Raw genomic sequence first — 27,315 nt, forward strand, 5'->3', positions numbered from 1 at the left:
AAGCTAAAACTGTCTTGCAAGGATTTTCATATTACAAATTTAAAAAGTCATTAAAAAACCCTACTCTAAATCAAATGTTTTGCTCTTCTCCCACTATACTATGCAATGTGGCTAATTTGTCTTCAGGAATAAGGCAAAAATCAACAACGAACCTTCTTAGCACTTTGAAAGGCAGGCTCATTTTGTCTTTTTGAAAATTAACAGCCTTCATGTAAAATTTGTTTCATCTTTTATATGCTCTCAGCCGTGGCTTTCAAACTTGTTTCACTATTACTGACTTTAAGAAATAAATTTTACATAATACTTAAGCACCGCAAAATACCTTACATGTCATATCCACTGGTATTTTCTTTAATTCCCTAGTTTCATGGAGGACAATCTTCCCATGGACTGGCAGGTGAGTGTGTATTGTGAATTTTATTTCTATTATCTTACATCAGCTCTACTCCCAGATCATCAGGCATTAGATCCCGAAGGTTGGGGACGCCTGCAATAGACTGTGTATCACTTATTTTGTCAAAAACACTGAAATTCAGAATCATAGATCCCCTGGTAATCCCTACCAGGTAACACTCCTTGTTCTATTTCCACAGACCTTCTGTTTGGAGGTCTGGATTGTGGGTGGGTTCAACCTTCCACAGTAGATTTGTGGTCCTATCAGCTGCTCAGCGGTTCTTCCCACTCCTTACCATCCTGGGTTGAGGGTTTTGTTTTTGTTTTGTTTTTTTTTTTTTTTTGAGATGGCAGCTCAGTCAGTAAAGAATCTGCTTGCCGTGCAGGAGACTCGGGTTCAATCCCTGGGTTGGGAAGATCCCCTGGAGAAGAAAACGGCAACCCATTCCAGTATTCTTGCCTGGAGAATCCCACGGACAGAGGAGCCTGGCCGGCTATGGTCTATGGGGTTGCAAGAGTCAGACATGACTTAGCGATTATACCACCACCATCACAGTGAGGAGGAATTTAGGCTGAAACCCAAGAGTGAGGTAACTTGCTATGAGTTGCAGGAGAGCACATGTATGTATACCTACTTTTACCGCTCCATGCAGAACCAACGTTCAAGACAAGAACTCTTCCCCAGGGGCCCCACGAGGGCCAGGGCTCAGCCTCACGTGTGCTGGGCATGCGTGTGTCTCTCTACCCTGAGCTGATCCTGGACCTCATCTCCTGTCTTCTGGGCCCCCGAGGCTGTGAGAACTAAAGGTTTCCAACTTGCATTTAAACTTTTTAGACACTGGGTATTCCTTACCCTCTCATCAGCTCATTTAAAATATCTTTTTTTTGGGGGGGGGGGATCCAACATTTTACACCGTTTCTAACTGGATGGTACATCTTGTACTGTAAGTCAGAGCAGTTATAAAACCAACAGTTCTCTCTCAAGGGACGTGAAATAAAACATACAGAAATGTCACTGGGTAAAATTCAGGTTTTATTGCTTATTACATCACTCCATACAACTTTACGTAAACAGACTTTGAGAAAATATACTGGGAGTATTAACCAGATGATGGCAACCTTGATGAGAATGTTCAAGTGTTTTACATAAGGTAGTAAGAGGCACCACTGCCACCATCACCCCCCGGAATTTGTACATTTCATATAAAAAGAGTAAAAATAGTTCATTGGCATTTAACTAGCATCATTCTTTGAAATCTATGAGCCATGACACACCTGAATAAGTTCAGAATCTTCTGCATAAAACAAAGCATTTTTTCCCACTAGCAGATGTAGCAGTTTCAGTTTCTTCAAAAAACCAGCAAATTGGCACAACAAAAACTACGCACACAACATGAAAACAAACGTTAGCGTATTCCAGTGGTCCTGAATTTTGATGTCTCTATCGGACTAATCCAAGCAATAAAAATGTGATTCAGCATTTAAGAATGAGACTGAGCTTATTCACTGTAGTTATGCTTATGTTAGAATTCAAGCGGTTTAACTGATGCCTATGTGAACCTAGCAAAAACCATGGCTACAACAATCTGCTCTTTTGCTAAGGAAACATCTTTAAAAGTTTACTGTTTGTTAGAAACTCAGACCCAAGCTGCACAGGTATAACTTGAGGGACCAACAGCCAACCTTTCCAGAAACCACGGTAGCAGTCTAAGTATTTGTGAAGCTGGGGAGCATATGCTATCTCACATACATGTCAGTAACTTCCTGCTAAAACTGTACTAATAGTTTCCTCTGTTAATGACTTAAAAAAAAAAAAAAAATCCAGCAAGCACTACAGTTTAGCATTTGAAAGATTTCCAAGTCTATTTGTACATGGATGCCTGGGCTGAGACACACATTTGGATACTAGAGAATCAACAAGGCTTAAAATGTGGTTTTATGTGAAACCACTTTGAAGAACTCAGTTACCAAACAACTAAAAATACACAATGGATAAATAGGAATTTATTAAAACCGCTGTCTTTAACAATATAAAAATTAAATATTAAGGCATCTTTTACTCCCATCTAGGTATATGCAGCAAAGAGAAATGGTTTAAATAGGAACCAGCACTTCTATTCAAATATTTTCTAATGTATTTGGCAGATCTTTTATTTTTTTCCTTTCTCTGATTCCATGTATCATTGAAAGCTCTCAGGATCAAACATCGTTACCCAAATCAAAAATATTAACAGATATACATTTCTTAAAAAGCAGTTCACCCTTGAAAAATGAAAAGGACCTAGAAAGAATATTACATATAAAGTTCGTATACATTACGTATTACTTATAAATTTAAAGTATTTAAATTTCTCTGAAGCAATTTACGCTTCAGTAATTAAGAGAAACAAGGAAAAAAGACTTAAAGACGAGAAGCCTGTTAATAGGGATCATACTGTGAACATACTGTTCACTCACTATTCTCCATTGGGATAAGAATTTGAAAAGGCTTGAAACTCCTTTAAAAAATATCACATCCACTGGAATAAGATCCCATAAATTGCCATTGGTTATTTGTATTTCCTCGTATTTGTCCATTTATAATTGGTTCCATAAAGTATACTAAACAGTAACATTTTCACCTTTTATTAAGGCAAGTTTGTGAAAATAATTTAATACAACCAGATACCCTTCATGAACTTTCAGCTTGAAACATTTTTTTTTTTTTACATAAGAAACATACAAAACAATTGTTTTATAAAAAGCTACCTCAATACCAGAAAAGAGTAATGAAAGATTTGGAACCCCATTTACTTATTAAAGGATGCGCTTCCCTCGTCTCAGATTCCAAGGGCTATTCATCGTCTTTAGAGCCAGTTTTGCTCAACTACAAAAAAAGATGAAAACAAATATTCAACAAGTTTAAGCTATCATCTTATCTGAGTTCACTTTTTCCACTTAAAAACAAAAGTCAACATTTATAGTTAACAGAACAGGCAACAGGGTTCAGGTAACTTGTACCACCTAAAGATTTCACCATGTGGAAATACTAATACTTTTTAACTTCAGGCTCAGCTACTTTAAACAGGATTGTTTGATAACATAACCTCAACAGAAAAAGGAAAAAAAATTCCTTAAAGCTTTCCAAGAAATAAATTGGAACCAAGAGTATACAAAAGGTACCATTTATAAAATGAATGATACATATTTAAAAAAAAAAAACAATAAATTCTAAAATTTTTAAACTGTGGTAAAAAAAATATTAAGATTTATCATCTTAACCAGGCAATTCTTAAAATTTTGAAAATGGTACAACTCTTAAATTGCAGGGTCAGCCTCTTGCCCAAGAAGACGATAAGAAATAAAGATCAACCTCAAATCTTGTGGGTTGGGTTTTAGACCATTGCGGTAAAGCAAACATCACAATAAATCAAGTCACACAAATTTTCTGGATTCCCAGTGAATATAAGTTATATTTACACTATACTGTTGCATTATGTGTAAAAGGACAATGCACATACCTTTATCAAAAAATACTTCATTGCTGAAAAATACAAACCCTCATCTGACAACGCAAGATGGTCACAAACCTTCAATTTGTACAAAACGGTAACTATTGAAGCAGAATAAAGCGAACTGCAGGAATATGAGGTTGGTCCATACTGAGTTTCTTTATTCCAAGTGCAGTTCATGGCTCCTCACTCTCAGATGACTGGGTACTAGGTTTTAGAACCACATAAATTGCTTCAAATAGTTTCTATAGAAAAGGCCCAAACAGCTGGCTTCAAAATAAACTTTACGAAAACACCGCTTTTAAATTACCCGTGTTTGTGGGTCCTCATTGATCCTAATTTTGGATCACAGGAATTACTTCACACAGCACAGTGACAATAATTGGCATGAAAATGCATTTCACAAAGTTCCAGATAGGGCATTAACTCGCTGTGTTAAGGATCTGTTGACGAGGAATGCAAGACAAGCACTGAGAGGAGGGGGCCGAAAATCCCAAGTGGAAAGTAAACAGCTCTGCACAACAGAAACAAAAAGCCTTTCCTGAGGATGGCGGGCAGCCACATTTAGGCGTCTGTCCTGAAAAAAAGTACCTCACCTCCACTGAGAAATCAAAGCACTCCTTTTCATGACTTGTTCCTTCAAATTGCATATTATCTATAACTTAGAGTCATGTTTTACATAAACAGTCACACTTTATTGTAGTTAAAACTCACTTCTACAGATTTTCCACTATTTAAAAAAACAAAACCTAAAACTGAGGGGCTAGGGAAGAGAAAAATGTAAAGGATATTTCAAAAATACTTACATGCTGAACGTCAGAAAGGAAACACAGACATCCCCGGTCCAATGCAAAGATTGATGGGGGAGAAAATGGAAGAAGTAAATTTCATTACCTGACAGCAGTAACTGTAACAATCTTTTGAAGAGGAGAGCAAAATGTTACAAACCTTCACCACATCAACCCAGTTCCATCCCCGAGGAAGCTCCCCTTTGTGATCTAGAGGAGAAAAACAGTAACTTTATTGCTAAGACCAATCAGTAATACTTAAATTTAAATAAGATTTTTCTATACTATTCTATACCACAAATGGATTGAAAATTTAAATCATTTATTACTAAGGTGGAAAAACAGCTTATCATCATTGTGCACTGAAAGCACTGTTCCCCTGGGAGTACTTGCAAGGCATTTTAGAGGTACTGCCTTTCTTATTTATCCTCTTCCCATTCAAGACAAAACCTGACATCACAGAAAAAAGATGGAGGTGAGCTGGTAATGCCAGGAAGAGAAGCTAACTAATTTATCAGTTTGATGCCCTTGCGCAACTTCCCTACTTTATACAAGGTCCCCGCTTAATAAGTTATGTCACTGTGCTATTCTGAGTTATATAAATAGATCAATTACAGAAAAAACCCGTTATTTATTGTGTTATGATCTGATGGTAGACCAGACTTCATTTCAAATGAAAGCTGTAGTTCAAAAAAAATTTCAATATACTTCTGTCATAAAGGTAAACAAACAGGAAAATCCCAAACATGTCAGAGAGGGAACCAGCAGGACACATATTTGTTCACTATTCTAATATTCGACAGTATGCAGACTCATGCATACTTTGCAGCTTCACCTTCTTCTTAAATACTTCTCTCTCGTGGTAATTCAGTTCAGTCGCTCAGTAAAGTAGTAGTAAATATTTTCAATATATATTTGTGACCTAAAACTGTCTCTGATCCAAATGGTTTAAGAATAAAGAGTGCAGAGAACCGATATTCTAAATCTAAATACTTACTAGGCACCCATATCACATCAAAGAGCAGTCAAGTGTATCATAAAAGAAGAAAAATAACACAAACCTGTTTTATCTGCCAGCTTACGTTTCTGGGCTTTTGAAAGTTGTTCCTTTTTATCTTTCTTCTTACTTGATGGAGCTGTGTTAGGAGTTTCAACTGAGATGATATTGCTTATGGATGTCTAGACAAAAAGAAATAATTCTTAGACTCTTGCCTTAAAACTTACTGAATTAAACTAAATATGCCCACATCCTGCAATGAGCTGACAATTTTTAGGTTTGTGAAGTAAAAGAATCCTTCATTATTATATTCATTAATCAGGTCAGGAAGCTCAGCACATGACTGGTTTTACTCTCCTAAAAGTTCACACTGAAGGACATAATATTGTTACACGGTTACCACCAGTTTCTTGAGAAAGAAGATCTGATACCAGGATTATCCTAAAGCTCTGAAGTGCGGAGGTAATTTTACAACTCAGTTCATTTGCTATTATTTGAAAGCTTAAATATGTCTTTAGAAAAATCACGTGTGCCTACTTGGAGCCTTCTGGTTCCCAGAGGAAATGAATTATATGAGTTCATGGAGTCAGAGAGACAAAACTGAAAATGCTTACCAGGTGCCAAGCACTGCTGTTAAGTGTTGTACATATATCACTCATTTGATTCTGAGTACAATCTTATGAAGTAACTACTATTATAACTTCCATTTTACAGATGACAAAACTGAGCACAGCAAGATTAAGAAAGCTGCCTAAAGTCACACAGCAAAGAGGGCATTCGCAGGGCCACAGGGTCTCGCTCCCAGCGCAGGAGTCCCCGGCCTTCTCTGCTTCTCTAGCTGCCTCTCAGGGTCCAGCTGTAACTATCATTTTGAACGTAATACAAAGTCTCCTTCTAGGCTCTGGTGGAGGCTCAGTGGTAAATAATCCACCTGCCAATGCAGGAGACACTGGTTTGATCCCTGATCCGGGAAGATCCCACAAGTCGAGCAGCAGCTAAGCCCGTGTACAACTACTGAGCCTTGCTCTAGAGTCCAGGAGCTGCAACTACTGACGTGCAAACGCTGAGGAGCCCCTGCTCCACAAGAATAGAAGCCGCCACAATGAGAAGCCCATGCACCGCAATGAGGGAAAAGCCTACGCAGCAAGGAAGACCCAGCATGGCCAAATAAATAAATAAAACTAAAAAAACCACCAGAAACAAAGTCTCCTTCCAATTAAATAAATAAGTAAATAAGTAGTAAAAATGAATCACTAGTAGCATAAAACCAAAACAAACGAAACGTGGCAGAGCCAAATCCCCTGCTCACAGCAGAATGAACGGGATGGTGGTTCTCCATGAACTGCTCCTTATTGTCCTTGGCGTATTCAAACAACGTGTAGGTCATGGCCGTCCCGAGGTGGACTTCCACTGCTTCCTGTAACTTGGCTAATATGCTCTGTTTCACATCTGATGATCTGCAATGCACAAGAAATACACCGCTAAGAGAAAAGTAAAAAAGGGAGTTACCATGACTGAAATGACAAAGTAACAGTACTCACATGGTGTTGTTAAAAAAGGCATTCATGGATATGATGGGAGGTGTCTGCGGATAGGTTTCTGTCCAGGAAATCTCTATGAGGAAGGCTTTGGGATCCCCGTTTTCACCTATCTGAAGAAAAGGGGAATCTTAGGCTTGTAAAAAGTTCTACAAAGACAGAATATTAAATGATGATTGTTAAAATGATAACCTCAAAAGCTTGTGATCAGATCGGAAATGTCGTTATTTTGAAAAGTTCAAGGGGGACGAGCTAAGACCCTGCTGAGGGAGAGGGCAGTGTAAACATGTGTGACTTTTAACCCGCTCTGAGCCTGTTTTAACAGCTTTGGTTGATGTCCACGGCCTGCCTCCAGTCTTTCCCAGCAGCAACTATATGTCTTATACATACAGTTTTTATACCATCAAAGATTGCTGAGGACAAAGGTGAGGACAACAACCGTGGAGAAAAGGAATAGATAAAATCCACACACTTGAAATACCTCATCTTTCCCTTCAGTTTTCCAGCTGCTAAATCATAATAGACATTAAGAACATGTAAATGGATAGGCATTAATCAGCACAATCCCAAGAAACTAGAAAATGAAATGTAAAATTCAGAGAAATAAAGGGCAGAGAGATAAGGAAGAAGTGCCTTAGCCTGGATGACAACTCCTAAATTTTTCTCTTTTTGTTTATTCTATTTTTGAGGTATAATTGACACAGATTATGTTATTTTCAGGTGCATATGACATAATGGTTTGACATTTGTATACACTGCAAAATGATCACCACAATGAATTTCGTTAACATCCATCAACACACACAGTTATAGTTTTTTTTTGTTATGATGAGAACTTTTATGATCTATTCTCTTAGCAACTTTCGAATACACAATAGGGTATTATCAACTGCAGTCGCCATGCTGTACACAATATCCCCAGGACTTATAATTGGAAGTTTATATCTTTAAACAGCCTATTTGACCTGAGCTGCTTAAAGATCTCTTTTTTTTTCTTTTGCTTTCCCCAGCTTTTTATTTTGAAAACTTTTACAGAAAAGCTGGAATACAACAATGAACACTACGCACACTTCACTGCGTACAAATCCACCAGTGTCTACACGACAGGACACCCACATGTCCTGCAACATCCTCAGTGAGTAACTGCTGGTTTGGCGCAGACACGGGGAGGACGGGGGGCTGTCCCATTCGCTAGGGTAGGGGGGCCATGGATGGGGAAGTCTGGGCAGGTGACTGGAGGCAAAGAGAAGGGCCTAGTGGCCACTAAGTCTCCGTTGTTCTATATGTGGGGTGGTGTGAGGACTGTGGAGCTTGAAAGAGAATTGAGAAGCAGTGAGCAGAGAGGGGACTTTCTGAAGGAAATAACTATAAAGGATTTATTTCCTGTGAGGTCAGTAACAATCATGCATAAGGATCAATTTATTGTAAATGGTGACAATGTCAACAACCATAAACCTTTCCTAAGTCTTTTACAAAAAAAATACTTCCTCTACCACCCACCAGTACTTAACAATTTGGATAAATGGTCTATATTATTTGTTTATGAAATCAAATACTGGTGCTGTTCCATGCCGAAAAAGAATTATAAGCAACCTGTATTTTAAAGAAAAATTGACATTTCATTATATGTGAAAAATTTTCACACATGTTGATAACATAGAACTACAAAAATATCAACTTTTCTTTACTAAGCTGTAAAGCAGTAAGAAGAAAACTAGGCTTGGCCTAGAGACCTGGATTTTAACCCTAACATTTGTCAATATCGCTGTGGAAACTTGGGAAGTCAGGGCTGAGATGCTATCTTTAAGGTAAGAAGGTAAAAACCACAATTTCTAACGTGTCTTCCATTTCTAATATTTTATATTTCTCTTATAATAAACACACATTTATCTTACTTTGAAAAAGCTTCTGAATTAAGTTTTCAAAGTTTGAAAATAACTGATGTCATGGTGATGAGTTTTCATTTTCATTTAAATGTGTCAGCAAATCCAAAGACATAGTAAATGTAAGCCACTAAATTAAAAAAAGAAACCAAACAGCATTTAAAAAAACAACTTCCCAACAAAGTAGTAAGTGCTCCTATTCATGTCAGGTCTTACCCTGTATTGAAATGAAACTGGACTTAATTCCCGGAAACTTTCATCTCCTTCATAAATAGAGCGTAATGCCTCCAGTTCCATCTGAAAGAAATGAATTAAAAGGGTTTTGTTTAATCGTACAAATGGATTAGAAATAGAACATAAATTTATGTCCACAGTCACACAATTCTTGAAGCCTGAAGGAACTAATAAGAATGAACAAATGGAGAAAAGCTGAAAGGAACCAGTCAGCGTGAGAAGAGGAGGTCTGAAAAACTGGGCAAGAAAATGGTCTTCAAACATCTGAAAATCGGTCCTATGAAAGAAGAATCGAATTTTATTGTTAAATGGAGATCTGGTTCTCACTGCAGGAATTTTGCTTCAGTATATCTGAGACAGAGAGCAGGCATCTGTTTTACTAACAACTGCCCAAATGGTTCTAGGTGGTGGTCCCCGGGCCAAACTGGAAGGAACATTACACTGTACACTGCACGCTTCACAGTAAGAACTGTTCAAGCCTTAGCTTAGAAACTAACCTGGCAAGAGTATTTTAGAAGCATTTGGACATCATGGCTTGTGGGTCTTCTTTAAAGGTAACTTCCAACCCTGAGATACCATTACTTCTATCATGTACTGATAAAAGTGCTAACTTTCAAGCAGTATATTCTAAATGAAGAGTGAGACTGGGATTATTTATCTAGGAGACTGTGATTCTAGACCTGATTTTACCACAAACTCACTGTGCAGCCCTGGGACTGTCACTTTATGTTTGTAGACCCTTCTTCTCATCTGTACACATTACACATTTAGAAGCTCCCTCTAGAGATGACCTGGAGCATCCCTTCCAACTCTCATGTCATATGATTCAATGTCAAAGTGGCATTTCATGAGAAAATACCGAGTGTAAACCATACAACTACCCTAGTACATGGATGCTCAAAACAGACTTCGTATCTGCTGGAAAACCATCAGGTGGATAAATGATTCCTTCCACCAAGCTATATGGCCAGAAGACACTAGGATCATTACTTCCCTGCACCAGAAATTTAACTAACTCAATTAACTTTCTCTGCCGGCCAACAACAGATTCTAAGATGTAAAGGAGATGGGATTCCAAGAAGCCTAACTCGGAACGCGGGCGCTAAACAGCTGCGGGGTTTAAGGCCAACCAAGTGCACCGGCTTGCGGGCCAAGGACACTCGCCCTTATTATCAAGAGACCCGGAGGTGGGGGGCGGATCCCCGGCTTTGCAAAAATCCAAAACTGCGGGGCGGGTGGGGGTGGTGGTGGAGAAAAAGCAGAGGTGGGCCCCCACCCCGGTACGCGTGCCGGGGCCTCTCCCCACAGGACGCTGGCAAACTCGGGGCTGCTCCAACCAGACTGCGGCCTTGGGGGCGAGGGGCACCCGCGGGCGGAGAGGGGCATCGCGCCTGCGCGGGGAAGGGGCGTCCTGCCCCGACTCACCTCCTGGTCCTCGTTGGCACCCATCGCCCCGGTCACGGGGTGCACGGCGTTTCGTGACAACGAAAAGGAAGCAAGGGCCGTGGCCCCGAGGCCGGGCCGCTCCCTCTCCGGCGCCCTGGGCTGCTGAGACACACACTTCGCGCGGCAGAAGAGTCGCGCGTCCCCGATGCCCGGGCTGAGCGAAGAAGTCGGGCCGCTGACTGCGGACGAGAGGCCGCGGCAGCCGGGGCGCCGGGAGGCTTGGAGGAGCGGCGGCGGGGCGGTGACCGCAAAAGCCCCGCCCTCCCCTCTTTCTCGCTGCTCCTATTGGCTCCTCCTCTCCCCGCCCCCCCAGCTCCTTCTCCTCTAGGACACGGAGCCCCTTCCTTACGTTTCCGGGAGCGGCGTCCAGTTCCGGGGCTGCGATTGGTGCAGAGCGCTGTCAGTCAGATCCGGAAAGTGCTTCCTGTGCCTGCGGAGGTGGGCCCTGGGAAGTTTCGCTTGCTGGCCCCAGCGCAGGGGCGGCGGCGGAAGGGGTGACGGACCCAGCCTCCCCGGCGGCGTTCTGTGACATCTCTGCCTGCTTCCTCTCGTCCTCTGCCGGCTGGTGGTGAGCGGCCAAAGCCGCAGCGGGCCCGGGACGTGCGACCCAAGTAAGTCTGAGTCGGAAGACCTCCGGGGCCGGGAGAAACCGCCGAGGGAGATTGCTAGCGCCTAAAGATGCTGGTTGTTTTTTTTTTTTTTTGCGGGGGTGGGTTGCGGGGGGAGCCTGTGATATCCTGCAGCATCAGCGAGTGCATTCCTCTTTTAGCTGCTAAAGAAAAGACGCCCCAGCTTTAAAGGGGGTGGGGCGGGGAGAAGAGGAGGAGGGTAAGCGTCTGCTTTTAGGGCTGCAGCGTTTCTTCATTTGAGCTCCGGGGAGCAAGATTCTGGACCGCGGGGCGGGGGGGTGCGGCGCATGTCTTTCCTAAGTCGGGCTATTGCTTCACACCCTCAACATCAGCTTTTGTTTCACCGTCCTGGCTCCAAGCTGTCTTTCCTCTTTTGATCGTTTTTGTAGCTGGACATCGTTGAGTCCCATCCTTACCGGCCTTGTGTTCTGCGCATCCTGAACCTCCATTAACTAAAAAATAGGGACTGCATTATTATTGTTCTTATTACCTGCCACTTTGATTAGATCACCTTTCTTTGCAGTCTGTCATTCTTTCTAAGGGGGCTCCCCTGGTGGCGTTACTGGTAAAGAACCCACCCGCCAATGCAGGAGACATAAGCGTGGTGGGTTCGGTCTCTGGGTTGGGAAGATCCCCTCGAGGAGGAAATGGCAACCCACTCCAGTATTCTTGCCTGGAGAATCCCATAACAGAGGAACCTGGCGGGCTACAGTCCATGGGGTCGCAAAGAGTCTGACACGACTTAAGCGACTTAGCACTCATGCATTCTTTCTGAGCGTCTTCCTTGTAGTTGTATGATCACGCCAGCTTCCAGACTACTTCCCTTGCACTACTTGCTCTCCCATCCAGAGTGTTTACTTCCTACTTCTACATCTCCTTCCAGGTCATAGTTTGGTTAGTTGCCTCATTGGTTTCTTCCAGGAGATCTGGGAATTTCTCCTATAGGCTGTCATCGAGATCCATAGAACCTCTGCAGTTGGCCTTTGCTGATATTCTTCCCATTTTTGGGGGCCACTGATTAGGCATAGCCATTTCAAATGCAAAAACTTCCTAAGGTAGTATGCGGCAAGACTTTCTGATGTATTTTCACACAGTAATTTTTGGTAGAGTCACCATCATTTAGAGCTGCATGGTGCTGCTGATGCTGCTAAGTCGCTTCAGTCGTATCCAATTCTGTGCGACCCCATAGATGGCAGCCCACCAGGCTCCCCTGTCCCTGGGATTTGCATAGTTTAGTATAATAGCCAGTCATCATAAATGGCATATGAAATAGACTAGCCTGATTGAGATGTGCTCTGAGTGTACAATACACACCAGGCTTTGAAAGACTTAGTATTAAAAAAACTAGTAACTTTATAGTTACATTGAATTGATAATATTTTGGACATTGGTTAAATAGCATATTAATAAAATTAATTTCATCCTTTTTTAATGTGACTACTACAAAAGATGAAATGATTTATGTATTAGTAGTTTATGTTATATTTCTCTTGGACAGGATTTTGATTTTAAGTGATTAATAGTCATTTCTGTTTCTCCTTATTTCCACCCCATATGCAAGGACCACAGCTGATTCTTTTGAGTCTTTGGGGTTGTTAAAGGAAGTGGGCCTTTAGGGCTCTAATCTAGACTTCTGGGATCAAGCGGTGGCACTCAGATTGTGCTTTGACCATCTCTTCTATTTTCACCCCAAATTCACTGAAACTAGAATAGCTATGTTTCTGAACATGCCGTCCTTTGCCCTCATAGCTTACTCTAGTCCTCAGAATATCTGTTGAAGCAGTTCTGAAACGTCTGTCTATTGTAGACATCTGTTGTTTCTGGTAGGCTTTCCAAACCGTTCATCTAATACCCGGTGTTCCTTTAGGACCTAAGGTGAGAAGCCTAATAGCCTTTCCTAAATCAACTTTTCAGGTAAAAATACTGTTTCAGTGGCCTAAGTGCTTCTCTCAGAAATTGTGTGTGAGTCCTGTATGACATGCTGGTGAAGATAACCTCTGAAACGAGTCTTATGGTACATGTGTATGGAATCAGGAAATTATTCTTGTAATACAGTGATAATTCTGTTCACAATAAACACATCTTTATATGATTGCTTTTGTAAATTTAGTGCATCTTGGATTGATACAGACTGCTTCTCAGCTAAAGGACACAATAGAAATATATTCTCCTAGAGGATTCCATTCATTATTAATTTTTCCCTTGTAGATTTTCCTTTAAGTGATGTATTTGCATTAATTGTGGAGAAATGAGAAAACACAGCTATTTTAGATAATTAGCATACAATTTTAATGATAGCTCAGAAAATCAGAAATTAGACATTAGCAGTTACAGAGAAGTTAGAGATAATTGTACTTTATTGTATAAGTCAGTCAGTCATTACTATTGTTATTTTAATAACTGAAGTAGGTAGTTTGATCACCCTCCTGTGATTTTGGTCTGTTCATCCTGAAGTTCTGTGTGGTTTTCAGATGTTACAAGAAATAGTGATTTGCTTAAAGTTGGCTACAGTCGTTGTGCATGTTGTTGTTCAGTCGCTCGGTAGTGTCCCACTCTTTGCAGCCCCATGGACTGCAGAACGCCAGGATTCCCTGTCCTTTTCCATCTCTCGGAGCTTGCTCAGACTCATGTCCATCCATTCAGTGATGCCATCCAGTCTCATCCTCTGTCATCCCCTTCTCCTCCCACCTTCAGTCTTTTCCATTGAGTCAGTTCTTTGCATCAGGTGGCCAGAGTATTGGAGTTCTAGCTTCAGCATCAATCCTTCCAATGAGTATTGAGGACTGATTTCCGTTAGGATAGACTGGTTGGATCTCCCTGCAGTCCAAGGGACTCTCAAGAGTCTTCTCCAATAGCACAGTTCAAAAGCATCAATTCTTCAGCACTCAGTTTTCTTTATAGTCCAACTTTCTCAGTCCATACGTGACTACTGGAAAAATCCTAGCTTTGACTAGATGGACCTTTGTTGGCAAAGCAATGTCTGTGCATTTTAATATGCTGCCTGGGTTTTCATAGCTTTTCTGTCAAGGAGCAAGCATCTTTTAATTTCATGGCTGCAGTCACCATCTGCAGTGATTTTGGAGCCCCAAAAAATAAAGTGTCATTGTTTCCCTGTCTATTTGCCTTGAAGCGATGGGACCGGATGCCATGATCTTCATTTTCTGAATGTTGAGTTTTAAGCCAACATTTTCCACTCTCATCTTTCACTTTCATCAGAAGGCTGTTTAGTTCCTGTTCACTTTTTGCCATAAAGGTGGTATCATCTGCGTATCTGAGGTTATTTACATTTCTCCCAGAAATCTTGATTCCAGCTTGTGCTTCCTCCAGCCCAGTGTTTCTCATGATGTACTCTGCATATAAGTTAAATAAGCAGGGTGACAATACACAGCCTTGATGTACTCCTTTCCCAATTTGGAAACAGTCCATTGTTCCATGTGCGATTCTAACTGTTGCTTCCTGACCTGCATACAGATTTCTCAAGAGGCAGGTCAGGTGGTCTGGTAATCCCATCTCTTGAAGAATTTTCCACAGTTTGTTGTGATCTACACAGTCAAGGCTTTGGCATAATCAGTAAAGCAGAAGTAGATGTTTTTCTGGAATTCTCTTGCTTTTTCGATGATCCAACGAATGTCGGCAATTTGATCTCTGGTTCCTCTGCCTTTTCTAAATCCAGCTTGAACATCTGGAAGTTCACAGTTCACATACTGTTGAATCCTGGCTTGGAGACTTTTTGAGCATTACTTTGCTAGCATGTGTGATGAGTGCAATTGTGTGGTAGTTTGAGCTTTCTTTGGTATTGCCTTTCTTTGGGATTGGAATGAAAACTGACCTTTACAGTCCTGTGGCCACTGCTGAGTTTTCCAGATTTGCTGGCATATTGAGTGGAGCACTTTCACAGAATCATCTTTTAGGATTTGAAATACCTCAACTGGAATTCCATCACCTTCACTAGCTTTGTCTGTAGTGATGCTTCCTAAGGCCCACTTGGCTTCTCATTCCAGGATGTCTGGCTCTAGGTGAGTGATCACACCATCGTGATTATCTGGGTCATGAAGATCTTTTTGTAGAGTTCTGTATATTCTTGCCACCTCTTCTTAATATCTTCTGCTTCTGTTAGGTCCATACCATTCCTGTCCTTTAGTGTGCCCATCTTTGCGTGAAATGTTCCCTTAGTATCTCTTCATTTTCTTGGAGGTCTCTAGTCTCCCATTCTATTGTTTTCCTTTGTTTCTTTGCATTGATCACTGAGGAAGGCGTTCTTATCTCTCCTTGCTGTTCTTTGGAACTCTGCTTTCAGATGGGTATATCTTTCCTTTTCTCCTTTGCCTCTAGCTTCTCTTCTTTTCTCAGCTATTTGTAAGGCCTCCTCAGACAACTATTCATTTTTGGATTTCTTTTTCAGTGGGATGGTCTTGATCCCTGCCTCCTGTACAATGTCCGAACATACCTCCATCCATAGTTCATCAGGCACTCTGTCTATCAGATCTAATCCCTTGAATCTATTTCTTACTTCCACTGTATAATCATAAGGGATTTGATTTAGGTCATACCTGAATGGTCTAGTGGTTTTCCCTACTTTCTTCGATTTAAGTCTGAATTTGGCAATAAGGAGTTCATGATCTGAGTCACAGTCAGCTCCTGGTCTTGTTTTTGCTGACTGTATTGAGCTTCGACGGCAAAGAATATAATCAATCTGATTTTGGTATTGACCATCTGGTGATGTCCATGTGTAGTTATTAAATTCTAATAGGTCCAATTCGAGAATTAAAGTTTTCCCATTTGCTGTCTTCTTTTGGATTTGCTCGACAGTTTGTAAACACTCAAAGTCTTTTGCCTTTTTGTAATATTTCCTGAATGGTAGAGGTTCATATATTAGATGAGGATGTGGGCTTTCACTAAATTGATTATTGATGTATTAATGTTTGCATTTCAGAGTTTTCGTGACGTCTTAAACATGAGCCCCACCCAGTGGGACTTCCCTGTGGAATTATGTTGTCGGCCTATGGCTTTCGTCACTCTCACAGGCCTGGATGTGGTCTATAATGCTGTCCATCGAGCTGTCTGGGATGCCTTCTGTGCCAACCGGAGGGCTGATCGGGTACCGATTTCTTTCAAGGTGCTCCCAGGTGACCACGAGTATCCTAAATGTAGACCCAAGGTAATGACGTTATACCTGCAAGGGGACCCTCCTTCTCCCTCTATCTCCCCTTCTTTTAGTGTGTATATCTTTTTTGTCCCTATATCTGTGCAGAGAACCCCCTGAGTTGATCAGGGGTATGGTTACAGAGGTGCATGAAGAAAACTCTAGATCTTTTCATGTGTGTAATACGCTGCAAGCTCCCAAGTTGTTTCGTATCCTGTCCTCTCTTTCCTCGTGTGGAGTAAAGGTTGGACCAGCATGAGCTGGAGTAGTCTGGGTTGGTGCAGGTGCTCTGGGGGTGAGTCGAGAGTTTCTGGGTGCTTCGGGCCATCCCCCCCATGACGTGGCACTCCTGCTGACTCACAGTGACTGCCCTTCTGCCACTGTACTTAGGAATTAGCCTTCATTTCTTTCTTTTACCCACAAGGAGGTATAATGCCATCCTGGTCACATGACTTCGAAACAAATGAAGCTATTTTGGGCTTTAGAGAACACCTGAGCAGCTTTTATAAGAGCAGACTCTGGGATAGTGAGGAATATAAGTAGAATTTATTGGGGAAAGGGCTGTTTAATTCAGCCTCTTGAATTTGAAAGCTTGACATAGTTATTTGAAAGACTTGACGTCATTAAAAATGCTTTGGCTTTGGTCCTTCTTTAAATGATTACGGTACTGGCTCTAGGGTTGAGTATCTACCTCTAAAAATTGCTGCCTCTTATTTGGTCTCTGTAAAAAGTGTCATCTTTAAAAAGTGTGGCATGTGTATATGAAATGAGAGAAATACACAGAAAGCGCCTGCACTCCGTTGCCAAGTGGTCTCTGCTGTTCTCGTTGTCAAGCGCCTCTTTTCAACTTTGGTCAATGTTTGCAGAGAACTTCGTATGAGTGGTACATCCCCAAAGGGATCTTAAAAACCGGCTGGATGAACAAACATCTGAATCTGGTGCCAGCCCTGGTGGTCGTGTTCTATGAGCTGGACTGGGACGAGCCCCAGTGGAAGGAGAAGCAGTCCGAATGTGCCACCAGAGTGGAAATAGTCAGGTATGGTCCCCTTTGTGAGGTTGACCGTGTGAGGCCAGACCCACCTCTGGAGCTTACCGACACTTACTGAAGGCAGCTGAGTGCTGTTAAGACTGCAGTGGTCGTTCGGGGATCACTGGCCTCTGGGGAGGCCTGTTGCCGTGGTAACAGGTAGCATTAACTGACCTTAACTTACAGTATGCTAAGCAACGGGAAGAAATTTCAAAGACAGATTGGCCTGAATATCCAAATATTTTTTCTTGCATTTGTATATTTTTTTGAACTGTAGCGGTTTATTATTTAGTCTAATAAAGCACTTTTTGCTTTATCACTGTTTGTTTCTAATAATTCTTTTGGATGACTTCTCTAACATATCACTATAAAGAAATAAGTTGTTATATAACTTTATATTAAAGTTTATGTTAAACTTTTGCCTTCTAAGATTTTTTTTGTAAGAAATAGGAGCTCAATGTGAGATTATACTTGTAAGATTTAAATCATTGTGGCATGTATGTTTCATTATATGTGGGGAAAAAAATTCCCCTAATCTTGATTTTTTTTTTTCTTTTAGTTTAAATTTGTCTTTCTTGGACTAAATTGTCAATCTTGTATCTTATGTAAAATTTTGAATATACTTTTTTTTGTTTGTTTGTTTGTTGTTTTTTTTTTTGAATACACTTTTTAAGTAAAAACAGTTTAATTATTAATTCATCTTATTGCTCTTTTTCCGCTGCAGGCAGAGTTTACAAGGGAGAAACACCAAAGTTGCAGTGGTTCTGATTCAGAAGAAAACCCCCTTACCCCCAGGTAGCAGAAGGTTGCTTAACAACTAATTGATTGGTTTATCCCTCCAGTTCTTATTACCAGAAGGCATCATCTTTAATATTAAAATCTTTTGCATTCTGTTACTCGAAAGATGGTGTGTTAACCTTAAAAAAGTGCCAATAACACAGGAGTAAATGCTTATTATAAAGAAATTAAAAACACTAAAGAGTGCCCATCTTCTCAAGTGCTGCTCCCTAGTTCCATTCACCTCACCTAGGGAGGCACATATTAATTGACACCATAGTTGTTCACTTAATGTTTAAAATTAAAGGCTGTTTTGCTTTTGAAATCTAGTTGAAATTATATTCCTTACATAATTTTTTTTTTTTAAATTTCCAATAGGGCAGAGAAAAGTGCGGCGGGGTGGGGGGTTGGGTCTAGTTTTCTATAAGAAAATGTCTTATTTCAAGTGCTTATTTCTTCTACCATCTCAAGCTTTAGAAGCCAAAATGTATTTTTGTTTCTGTGTTGAAACTTGAAGCATCTTAAATCGTTTTCCAAACCATTTTCATGAATTATTGCTTTTATTTTTAGTTATGATTTTGAAACAGTTATGTGGTGTATCCGTTGTCTTTCCTTGGCCTGTCTGTCTTGGCTCTGTAGAATATTCCACAGTGTTTTTCTGTGATAGAGATGTGTGATACCGCTTCTGAGCACCCCACAGAGCTCTCAAGGGCGCCTGGGGTCCTACAGATGTGGTGAAAAGTGGCTTGAGTTTTTTTTAATTACATTGTACCAATCTGGGGAAGTGTTCATTAAGAAAAATATATTGATTTTCTCTCTTTATGGAACTTGTTGTGAACAGGAGAAGATGTCATTGCTTCAGAAAGGGCTGCAGCCTTATGCAACGCGTGTGAGCTCTCAGGAAAGTCTTTGTTTGTACTGCCCCATACAGACCACCTTGTGGGTTATATTATAAGGTAAATAACCGAGACAATATATTGAATTGTTTAAGTTTTGACTAATCCATTTTATGTTACTTTTCTGCACATTTTCCTTAGAAATACTGAAACCCTTTTATAACTTCAGAACTCTTCCAAGGAGGAAGAGCCTTGAAGGTCAATCTTTGTCTGACTTTGAAGTCAGCTTTCTTTCATCCCTGGGAAGATAACTTCTGATGTGTACTTATTTTCATAAGCAGAACTTTGAGTTGTTTATCCATCTTCAGGCAATTTTCTTCCTCTGTAATCTCATAATTACAGAATGAAGCAGGATTTAACTTACATAAATGTTACTTTCACCTCATTTGCTCACTTCTGGTCCCTTTCCTGTTTTCTTTATCTTTAAACCCTAAATGTTATAGTCACAAAAACAGTCAAATATAATTGAGTATTAGATATCTTATTTCTTTCATACTTATAAAATAATAAAATAATTAGAGTGGTTGTAATCTTAGAGCTTACCTAATTTTTACAAATTGTAGAGTTATTTTTATTGATTATTTCTTAGACTGTAAATAATTTTAAACGGCTTTTGGTGGGTCTTATTATTAGATTTTTTTTTTCCCCTAAAAATTTAGTTAATAGTTTGTTTTACTTTTTATCTTACGAAGTAAATCAGGCACTATTTCTGTCAGGATTTACTTTCAGGTCTTAGAAATGTGATTCTTGAAAACACTTTGGTTTAAAGTAACTTTGGTGTTTGAATGTTGGTTTTTTTTTTTTTAACAGATTAGAAAATGCCTTTTATGAACATGCACAGACTTATTACTACACTGAGATTAGAAGAGTGAAATCTCATAAAGAATTTTTGAATAAAACAACACACCAGGTACATGTCTTTTCCTAAAGAAGGAAATAGTAGCAGCATTCTAGAGCGGATTATTCATCATCAATTATTTTTGAGGAGATTAAAGTTCTTAAATACTTTGATGTTTTAAAATGTCTTCTGTACTTTTGAGCTTTTTTTAAAAAGCTTTTAAAAATTAATTTATCTTTTGTCCTCTTTGCCCTTAAAGCTCATTCAGATGTACCTTTATAGCCTTCTTAACTACATTTGTTTACTGGAGTAATCCTGAACCTTACTTTCAAATGGTTTCCTTTATACTTTAGATTTCTTCTTAACAAGCATTATTACAATTTTTATCTTTTTAAGAGAAGATGTGTAATGTATTTTTTTTCCTATTTTTTCAGCTTTTATTTGTTAGACATCAGTTCAAAATAGCTTTCTTCAGTGAGTTGAAACAAGATACACAGAATGCTCTGAAGTAAGTTTCTAACAGTTGTCAAACTAGATTTCTTAACAATAACATATTAAGAGCAATTTCTGAATCACAACCAAACTTTAATTTTTAAAATGTTTATCTTGGTTAGATTCAGGTTCGTAATATTCACTTTAATTTTTCTAGAGATAAATGGAATATAATGTTTGAATTTTTTGGAAAAATATCCATTTTATTATCAGAAGTAAATTTTATAGTATTAAAAAGCTTTCTGTTCTAACTTAATTAATTTCATGATCTAAAGACATAGAGTACTAAAATCTTTCCCATCTTGTTGCCTGCTTCTCATTTGTATACTCAGTAAAACCCTCATGTTAAGACTGATTTTCAAAGTTTAATATGTACTGACCATTATCTGAATCAAACTTAATTTTTTAAGGTGTGTAGTACATTTATTCAATTCAACTCTGATTTTATTTTAATTAATTTGTTTTTAGTTTATAATACCTGCCAGTAGCATCATCTATTATTCAAAGGCTCTGTTTAGCACTTTGAAGAATAGTTGCAGAGGCGTTGGCAGTGGTTAGATATTTTATCCCTTTGCTTTTATTTTGCTACACACAATATAGTAAAACATCTCTTTCTAGCTTAACTGAATTTTTTGAGATTGACAGTGCCAGTGTAGCAAAAGGATAAAAACCAGCTTTATACCCTAAAATTGAGGAAGGACTAAGTCTACTTGGGAGTGAATAGAGAAAAATCTTAAGTCCGTCATTCAGAAGAATATTGCAGGAACCTTTTCTTGTTTGTTTCTGATGAGGTGCTAAACACCAAATCATGTTTTATAAATCTCAGCAACTTCATATATAGTTTTAGCTGGTTTTAAAAGGTAGTTTATTTATTGTCCATGGTATTAGTGAGACACCTTCAATTCTAATTCTGTTCAAAAACAGTGCTGGGAAGAAAGCTGTTACCTGGAGAAGTCAGGCGCAATTTTCTTTGGAGAAGACTGCGATTTTCCTCATTACCTTCTGTCTTCTGTCAGACTTCGCTTTCTCAGCCTGTTCTCTCCTTAAGCACTAGCTGCCCTGAGGCTGTCTCCACTGAGCCCGTGCCCTAGACCAGTGGTTCCCGCTTCATGTGGAGAGAAACCTGGCTTTAAAGCTGCTGACCATCTCTGTCTTGATGTCTCCTTCTTTGCTCATACAATGTCTGTCTGTTTGAGGAGCTCAACAATGATGCTTTTAAAAATTACTTGTTATTTAACAGAATGTTAATTTTGCCATGTAACTCTTGGTCAATTTTCCACTTTACTTTTGTTTTTCCAACTTACTTCTTGTCAGCTGTAGACAGATGTTAGTGACCGAACAATGTACCGTGGGTTCTGTTCTTAGTGGAAAGACATTGACTCCTCCCACGCATAATGAATCAGTGTGCCATTTTCCAGGACATCAGAGACTGATCTGTGTATGTTGTTACTGAAGCTATTGAGTGTTAAGACATGTTGAGTAAATGTTGACTCTGTTATTTCTGGTCATTTTGCTGATAGGAGTTTTTCTTTAAAATCAACCGGTATCATTTAACCGCCTTCCCCATGTTTATGTTAGGAATTACAGGACCGCCTATAACCTTGTACATGAATTGAGAGCCCATGAAACTAACATTCTGGAAATTAAGACCATGGCAGGATTTATAAACTACAAGGTAATAGTTCCACTTCCAAGAATAAAGAATATTTGGCTTTAAATATGGGATTGTCCACTTAGGATTTGAAAATCCTGATTAGTCACTTGCTTTGAAAAGTGATCACTTGATAAATTGTGTTAGGCACTCAGTCATGTCCGACTCTGTGACCCCCCTGGACCGTAGCCCGTCAGGCTCCTCTGTCTGTGGACTTCTCCAGGCAAGAATGCTGGAGCAGGTTGCCATGCCCTTCTCCAGGTGGTTAATTATGTTCTGTTCCTTTGTGTCCGTTATCAAGGGCTGCCCTGGTTCTTAGCAGCCTAATTGTAGTGCTTGATTATGAGCTATGGGTCCCAGAGTTCTCGTTTAGAGCAGTTTTATCTTTGTAAAACTCCTCCAGGAGGGTCTTTTGTTTTTAAGTGGGCACAGGAGACAGTGAGAAGAAAGCTGCCTCTAGTACTGAATTTTAAAAGATGCAGTCTGTTAGAACTGGGTAAGCCTTCTGGCATAGGTCCAGAAAAAGTGTACTTATTCCTCTAGAGAAAAATTTATACCTGGTAAGTGAACACTTTAAGATTGTATATGGTCCAAGTAGACACCTCTGGAAGGTAAGAGAGGCTGTGTGCTGTGCTTCCCATCTTTCTGCCCTCATCTTTTAAAGAGGCTGTCTCTGGGTTAGTGGCGTGAGGGCAGACGGACACTTGATTCATTACTCGTGTAAGTGTAGATTGGTACACCTTGTACAGAAACTATTTTTTTATGATGACTGTGAAGATTTAAATTTGCACATTCCTTTTGACCTAGCAATTCCATTTCTGGAAATTTATCCCACGTCTGTGCTAAGACTTACAAATCACATGTATGAGGATATTTATTGCATCTTGTAATAAGAAAAGATTGGAAACCCAGCAGTAAGTGATTGGTCAACATAAACAACTCCGAACAATGAAATACACAACTGTTAAGAATGAGGCAGCTCCACATATTGACATGGAATGATATTGAAAATATATTGGTAGGTGAAAAAAGTGAGGCACAGACACTATATTTAGTGAAATGCTATTTGTATGAAAATAGTATTAATAGTTCCCATGTAAATGCATGCACATACTTGTCTGAGCATAGACTATACCACGAATGCCAGGAGCTGGTTGCCTTTAGAGGGGGAAATTGGATCCCCAAGGGACAGGGATGGATGAGAGAACAACTTTTCATTTATTCCTTTTTATCTAAAAAATAAAATCAAAACTGCTAGTAAGTATGTGAGCCTCCCAGGTGGCTCAGTGGTAAAGAATCTGCCTGCCAAGCAGGAGACACGGGTTCGATCCCTGAGGCTTCCCTGGAGGAGGGCATGGCAACCCACTCCAGTATTCTTGTCTGGAGAATGCCACAGTCAGAGGAGGCTGGCAGGCTACAGTCCATGGGGTTGCAAAAGAGTTGGACATGGCTGAGTGACCAAGCCACAACAGTAAGCATGTAGAAATAAATTTAGGCTTTGTTTCTTCTTCTTTTTTTTATTTACCCTACATGTGTATAGAATTTCTGTAATCCTTTGATACAGAGGCTACTATGCTTTTATTGTGCTGCAGAATATCTTTTGCTTTCTGACAGTTCTAAAACTGAAAGTTCATCTGTCCTTTCTCAGTTACCTGTGGGAAATATTTTATTTTTGCCCATCTTTATGCTCTTCACTGGGTTTAATATTTCCTTATGCTATACCTTAACAAAACTTTCTAAGGTATAGAATAGATTCACTACAAATAGTGAATAATTTTATTTCATTAATCGATGGGATATAACCTTTTTAGATAACTTTTCTAACAGAAAATCAGTTCTGTTATACTTCAATTCTGCTGAAATTCAGAGAGGGACATTCTGTAGTTTTTTTTAAAATTAGTCTCAAATTTTATATACTTTTAAATAAACCCACCTTTGAGTTTGGTTTTCTTCTTAACTTTGGCGTTGGTCTTACATCTTGCAGATCTGTAGGTTGTGTTTTCAACACAACACCCCGCTGGATGCAATCGCTCAGTTCCGAAAGCATATTGACTTGTGTAAGAAAAAAATTGGAAGTGCAGAGTTGGCTTTTGAGCATGCAGCATGGATGTCTAAACAGTATGTTTTAAATTTTATTTTCAGAATTTTTTTTAAAATCAAACTCTTAGAATTTGGAGGAATGGAGTTAACATGGACTTTGGTTATAAATCACACTAAGATTTTTGTCAGTAAGTAGGTTTTTAATGATCCAGTATGTTTGGTGTAATGGCAGATATTGATTCATACAGTTCCTTAATGGGAATCAGCTGTTTACTGGTCCCATCTCTTTCATTCAACACACACACACACACACACACACACACATATATATCAAGTTTCTGTCGTGTGTCCAGACACTGAGAATATAGCAGTGAATAGACAATATCCCTACTGATATGGAATTTGCTCTCTGAGACTGATGACAAAATTGCTAAAATGAACAATTTCCCAGACACATGAATGTATTTGAGTGGTTGGAACCATGTTGACAATCTGGTTTGAGGATACATTTATAGACTCGATAGCATGGGAGAGTTGACTTAGAGAATTTTTCTGTAACCTACAATTAGTGTGTATTAGTATTTACAAAGCAGTCCCCACAGTTTACAGCTCACCAGTGGCATTTTCTGGATACAGTCTTCTGAGGTTATGGTTTCAGGATGAAAGACTAGTAAGCTGCTTTTTCTTTTCTCTCTTAAAATTTCTTGATTTTTTTTTTCCCCCTTGAAGATTCCAGGCCTTCGGAGATTTATTTGATGAAGCTATTAAGTTGGGGTTGACAGCTATTCAAACTCAGAATCCTGGTTTCTATTATCAGCAGGCAGCGTACTATGCCCAGGAGCGGAAACAGGTTGCCAAAGCCCTCTGTAACCATGAAGTAAGTCACCAACTCCTGTATTACCTGGCAATTAGGAAGTTTATTAACCTTCTCTTGAAAGAGGATAAAGTTGGTTGGTGTGGATAATTTTTTTCCCAAGCCTTTGCCTATAATGATTTTTTATCGTTGATATTTTCAGGAATTAGGATTATTTTCAGTTTTAGCCTGGGTACTCTGTTTTCACCTATGAACTAAGCAGACATTTTTCTTTGAAGAACTGATTTTTGATTAGCCATAAGTTAGTGATTTTGACCAGGGAAAGTTGCTTTAAAATAAAAGCCACAGTTTAGTCTTTGCCACACTGTAATTTCATTGTTTTGCAGTGTGAAGGACACTGAGCAGCGTGCTTTATTTTGACCCAGTGGAGAGGACGTCATTGGACTTCTTTCTCTTCCTGGGGTTCTCCTCCATGGAAAACTCTAAAGAATCTGTTTAAGAGTATTAATTGCATAGTTTCTTAAACTTGACATTTTATATTGCCTTTCTCTTGCATGTTTATATTTAAATACCAATTACTCCATAAGCACGTTTTAAAATAAAATCATGGTATGTGTATGTTTATATACATAGATAGAGACACTTGCATTCATATAGTTACGTCAGTTTATTTTCACTTAAGATCTCAAAATTCTTCTCTAAAGTTAAGGGAATTTAAACAACAGTGCTACTTAAAAAACTGTTTAGAAAAAAAAGCAATTTGCATATTAGTACTTTAAATATTTGAATTTTTTTCCCCTTAAATCATAATATACTGAGACTGTTTTCTACCATGTTATTTGTACATGATGTATAATTTCATTGTATGTTTTATATTTTTAAAGTTTGTCATATTATCATTTGAGCACAGTATTTTAAAAGGCGATTAAAACTAGGTCTCATCAGGATATGTATAAACAGGCATTTGCAAGTGCTGGCTTGAGTGTAAAATGATATTTCTGTCAAGTAATTACTTCCGTCAAGTAATTATATAATCACGCCTACCTTTTGACCAATAATTTCATATTCAGGAAGCCTAAGGCAGATAAGGGATCCTAAAGAGATAAGTTTTAAGAGTTGTTTATAAACTATTAATCATAGTGCAAAATAATAATAATGTAAACAACTGTAGAGAATCTGTTAAAATGTGGAATAGCAGGCAGCCATGAAAAATAATGTTTTGAAAAAAAGAAAAATAATGTTTTGGAAGAATATTCAGTGATATGGTGAGATACAGGGAATGTATTTAAATGAAAAAAGTAGGTTGAAAAATTATGTTAGCTGATGACAAGCAAACATTCGCATATAAAATCTGGAAGAATAATGCACACACTGTTAATAGTGGTGGTAGGTCTACAGGTAATTAAATTTTTTTCCTTTTGGAAGTTTTCTTTATTTTTCAACAAAAACTCTTATTATGTTTTGGTTTCAGAGGGGAGAAGGTTATTAAAAAAAAAAAAAAGAAAAGGAAAGCAGCGTAAATTTGGAACCCTGGTGCCAAAAATATCCTTCCTCCACCAATACCAGGACTTAATACACTTGCAATAAGAGAAAATCATATCTTTCTTTAGAAAACTTCTGATAACATTTTTATTTGCACAAAAATATATATGGTTTAACTATCAAGTTTAATTTGTAATGTATTTTTACTGGTTTATAAATAAAAAGAAAATGTAGAGAAGTTAGTTATTATTAAATCATTTGTTAGAGTCAGGTTGGTTTATTCAGGTTTATTTTTATGATACTATCTGATCCCTCCCAGGGAAATTTACCCCATTTGCCTGGGAAATCCCATGGACAGAGGAGCCTGGCGGGCTATAGTCCATGAAGTCGCAAGGAGTTGGACATGACTTAGCAACTGAGAACACCCACATCCAATATTAAACAGTTTTTGTTTAATTTTGTGAAAGTTCAGTTTGTGTTAAAATAGTCACAACTTTGATATTTAATTGTGTGGTTTGTATTTACGAAAGCTCTTTTATTCTGACAATGATTAGGGAAGAGTTGGTTAGTGACAGGTTGTGTTAACTTACTCAGGGTTGTGTTTTAACTTACAGGCTTCTGTAACGTATCCCAACCCCGATCCCTTAGAAACGCAAGCAGGCGTTCTTGACTTCTATGGACAACGATCATGGCGACAAGGAATACTCAGTAAATAATTTTTCCTTTTTCCTTTTTTGTCAATCTCGAAAGGCAAGA

General features: G+C 39.0%; 2 protein-coding genes across 3 annotated transcripts in view; one reads left to right on the forward strand and one right to left on the reverse strand.

Moving 5' to 3' along the window:
* Positions 1-1,405: 1,405 nt before the first annotated feature.
* RWDD4 (RWD domain containing 4) lies at positions 1,406-10,991 on the reverse strand. The gene is made up of 7 exons (XM_060406911.1): positions 10,750-10,991; positions 9,307-9,387; positions 7,211-7,320; positions 6,979-7,126; positions 5,734-5,851; positions 4,691-4,882; positions 1,406-3,259 (listed from the first exon to the last, which is right to left on the reverse strand). Exons 1-6 carry the CDS (start codon positions 10,771-10,773, stop codon positions 4,701-4,703), a joined length of 663 nt encoding a protein of 220 aa, XP_060262894.1. The 5' UTR covers positions 10,774-10,991; the 3' UTR covers positions 1,406-3,259; positions 4,691-4,700.
* Positions 10,992-11,217: 226 nt separating this feature from the next.
* Positions 11,218-27,315, forward strand: part of TRAPPC11 (trafficking protein particle complex subunit 11) — a 37,070-nt gene continuing 20,972 nt past the window's right edge. For both annotated transcript variants that reach the window (XM_060406910.1, XM_004021689.5), the window contains exons 1-11: positions 11,218-11,381; positions 16,333-16,557; positions 17,409-17,578; positions 18,294-18,364; positions 19,188-19,302; positions 20,053-20,152; positions 20,515-20,588; positions 22,151-22,247; positions 24,208-24,341; positions 24,993-25,140; positions 27,174-27,267. In XM_060406910.1, coding sequence (XP_060262893.1) covers positions 16,354-16,557; positions 17,409-17,578; positions 18,294-18,364; positions 19,188-19,302; positions 20,053-20,152; positions 20,515-20,588; positions 22,151-22,247; positions 24,208-24,341; positions 24,993-25,140; positions 27,174-27,267 — 1,207 coding nt within the window. In that variant the 5' untranslated portion in view covers positions 11,218-11,381; positions 16,333-16,353. The remainder of the gene's footprint in view (positions 11,382-16,332; positions 16,558-17,408; positions 17,579-18,293; positions 18,365-19,187; positions 19,303-20,052; positions 20,153-20,514; positions 20,589-22,150; positions 22,248-24,207; positions 24,342-24,992; positions 25,141-27,173; positions 27,268-27,315) is intronic.

The sequence above is a fragment of the Ovis aries genome, chromosome 26 (genome assembly GCF_016772045.2).
Source record: "Ovis aries strain OAR_USU_Benz2616 breed Rambouillet chromosome 26, ARS-UI_Ramb_v3.0, whole genome shotgun sequence".
Lineage (NCBI taxonomy): Eukaryota > Metazoa > Chordata > Mammalia > Artiodactyla > Bovidae > Ovis > Ovis aries.

Coding starts and splice junctions, on each gene's coding strand:
- RWDD4 (XM_060406911.1), bottom strand. CDS start 10,773: ATGGGTGCCAACGAGGACCAGGAG. Junction 7,127..7,210: donor GCCTTTTTTAACAACACCAT/GTGAGTACTGTT, acceptor TGTGCATTGCAG/ATCATCAGATGTGAAACAGA. Junction 4,883..5,733: donor TAAGCTGGCAGATAAAACAG/GTTTGTGTTATT, acceptor TTTCTCCTCTAG/ATCACAAAGGGGAGCTTCCT.